The sequence below is a fragment of the Protobothrops mucrosquamatus genome, unplaced genomic scaffold (genome assembly GCF_001527695.2).
Source record: "Protobothrops mucrosquamatus isolate PMUCROS unplaced genomic scaffold, P.Mucros_1.0 scaffold5959, whole genome shotgun sequence".
Lineage (NCBI taxonomy): Eukaryota > Metazoa > Chordata > Lepidosauria > Squamata > Viperidae > Protobothrops > Protobothrops mucrosquamatus.
Window position 1 is genome coordinate 24,995 of NW_015391798.1, and position 2,735 is coordinate 27,729.

General features: G+C 54.5%; 1 protein-coding gene and 1 pseudogene across 1 annotated transcript in view; both read right to left on the reverse strand.

The window, feature by feature from the left end:
• LOC107300021 (dual specificity mitogen-activated protein kinase kinase 2-like) overlaps positions 1-2,427 on the reverse strand; it is a gene marked incomplete at its 5' end in the record, with an annotated part of 16,751 nt that extends 14,324 nt beyond the window's left edge. Inside the window, one exon of the mRNA XM_015829364.1 lies at positions 2,363-2,427. Within this exon, the coding sequence (XP_015684850.1) occupies positions 2,363-2,427 (65 nt within the window). The remainder of the gene's footprint in view (positions 1-2,362) is intronic.
• LOC107300020 lies at positions 613-2,307 on the reverse strand (annotated as a pseudogene).
• Positions 2,428-2,735: the final 308 nt, after the last annotated feature.

Sequence of the window (2,735 nt, forward strand, 5' to 3'; positions counted from 1 at the left end):
GGCTCTTTGGCCGTATCTTCACTGGGGTGTTGCTTACTTGGTCTGAAGGTGACCTGGGAGTTAATCTCTGCTGATCTGGGTGCTGGTTGCTGGTAGAAAGGAGAAGAGCTGGGGTCTTTTTGTTCCCTTTGGGGGCTGGTTGATGGCCTCTTTTGCACCGTCTGCAGACGTGGTTAACGCCTCTGTGTCCGTTGATGGCTGATCGGTCAGAGGGCTACACTTCTAGGAATTCCCTGGCATTTTTGGATTTGGCTTGGTCTAGGACGATCACATTTTCCCCATTGCAACGATGGTTACATCTGTCTGTCTATTGTGAAATTAGCCTTCTCATTTTTTTATTTCAAAACAGTTTTTCAGTTGCATTTCACAAACAGGATTATTAAAAAAAAAAGGGAAAAGCGAAAAACCTGCTTTCGTTTAAGGGAACAGAGCTAATAGTAGGATGAGCAAACCTTCAATCCTGCTGAAGACAGGAGCCTGTTTTTCACTAAGGAAGGAGATGCTGCTTGTTGGAATGTTTGTGTCCCCCCCCCCTCGCAAAACAAAACCCAGACAAGGGGAGACCCACAGGAAGTGGCTGTTTTTTCAGGGGGCCTATTGACCTTTTTTGGCCTAGGGAGGGAGAGGCCCCCACATAGGCCCCCGTGGAGGCACCATGGGCCGTTGGGCAGGACGAGGCGGCAGAGGGATGCGCTGGTAGCTGTAGGGAGGGGGCCAAGGGGGGCCATTGTATCTATGGGGTGGCATCAAGGGAGGCAGCGCACGCCTCCCATGAGGTGGCATGGGACCAGGATGACCCATTGGTGATCCAAAGTGAGGTCCCCTAGGTGGCATGCCCATGGGGGGGGATGGCCCAGGATGGGGCATGCCTGGGGGGTGGGCGTGGAGGTGGCTGCCCCCCTGCCCCTGGGGGTCCCCCTGCCCCTGGGGCTGCCCCCCTGCCCCTGGACTTGCATTTGTGGCATGCCTGGATACATCCCACCAGGAGGGGAAGGATGTGGGTGGGGAGGATGCGCCCCTCCCCGGGGACTCCTGTGGAAGGAGGTCCTGGGGCATTTGCCCCTGGTGGCATGGCTGGAGGAAATCCTGGTGGCAAAGCTCCCGGGGGGGGGGTACCGGTGAAGGAAACGATCCAGGTGGGGGGATGCCTGGAGGAGTAACCCCTGGTCCCAAGGTGGTAACCACTGGCATGGGCACCAAGGGCGGGGGCGTAGCGTCTGCAAAGAGTTGGTGTGGCCGGTCGGCCTGGGAGATGGGGGGGGGTCTGTGCTACGAGGAGCTCAGCGGCGGAGCCGTGCCCCCCCCCCTTGGAATCCTTCTTCAAAGCGCAGGGGACGGTAATGGGGCGGCTGCCCAGGTACCGTCCATCCATCGCCTCAATGGCGGCATCTGAGGCATCGAAGCTGGCAAAACTGATGAAGGCGTCACCCTTGGGAGTTGCCCGTGTCAGGGTCACGCGTGATCTTCGGAGTCTGCAGGATGACCCCCGAGGCGCTCAATGTGTCGTACAGCAGCTTCTCGTCAATCTCCGGATCCAGCTCGCCAAGGAAGACGTTGGCAGCCACATCCAGGTTCTTGTTGTGGGCCGAGGCCTTGTTGACCCGGATGGGCTTCCTGTAGAGTTTGATCATGTTCACGATCTTGATAGCATAATCGGCGTCCTCCTCGCTGAGGAAATCCATGAACCTTGGTGCTGGCCCGTGACGCGGTTTTTGGGCATGTGGGCGTTGACCACCGGGCCCGCCTGGAGGAAGATCGGCTCGCTGACCTTCTCGTCCAGGCCATCCACCTAGACGGTGGCATTTTGGTCCCACTCCGAGATGGGGCCCGCCGCCCATGTGAAATGAAAGAATTTTCCTCATGCCTTTTGACTGCCAGTTGGTATTCTTAAACTGGTTGGGAGCTTATATTTATTAAACTGGTCGGGAGCTTATATTTATTAAACTGGTTGGGAGCTTATATTTATTAAACTGGTTGGGAGCTTATATTTATTAAACTGGTTGGGAGCTTATATTTATTAAACTGGTTGGGAGCTTATATTTATTAAACTGGTTGGGAGCTTATATTTATTAAACTGGTCGGGAGCTTATATTTATTAAACTGGTTGGGAGCTTATATTTATTAAACTGGTCGGGAGCTTATATTTATTAAACAGATGTTGACAAGAGAAGGCTCACCACAGAAACCGGGCTGACCAGCAAGGGCACCTGGCCAGAGACACGAAAAGCCAGATATTCCACCAGGCGTTTTAATCCACCCACCGCACTGTTTTAATCCCACGCCTCCAGGGACACGACTGAAAGGCATTAAGCAAAGGGTCAGTCTAGAGCAGAGCCAAAAATCTCTTCTCCGGGCCACTCACCTCGTTCACAATGTAGTCAAGCAATTCAAAAATGGCCATGGCAGGGCGGCTGTCTATCCCGTGACCTGCAGGGTTCAAAAAGAGCAAAGGATGGATGAAAGACTACATGCGCAGAACACGCCAAGAAGCATGCCCCCCCCCTCTCCAGCAAGGTGTCCATTTTCAAGAGACCATGAGAATATTTCAGGAGATCAGGATCCAACACCAACTGAAAATCTGGCTGGTTGGCTTGGAACCTAAAGCAAGGGGTCCCCAAACTCTTGGCCAGTGGGCCACGGAAATGGCTGACCTGTGTGAACACGTGTGGGCGCGCATTCCCCGTTTGCGCATGTGCGCAAACGGGGCCGCTTAGCCCCGGGTGGGCGTGTGCAGC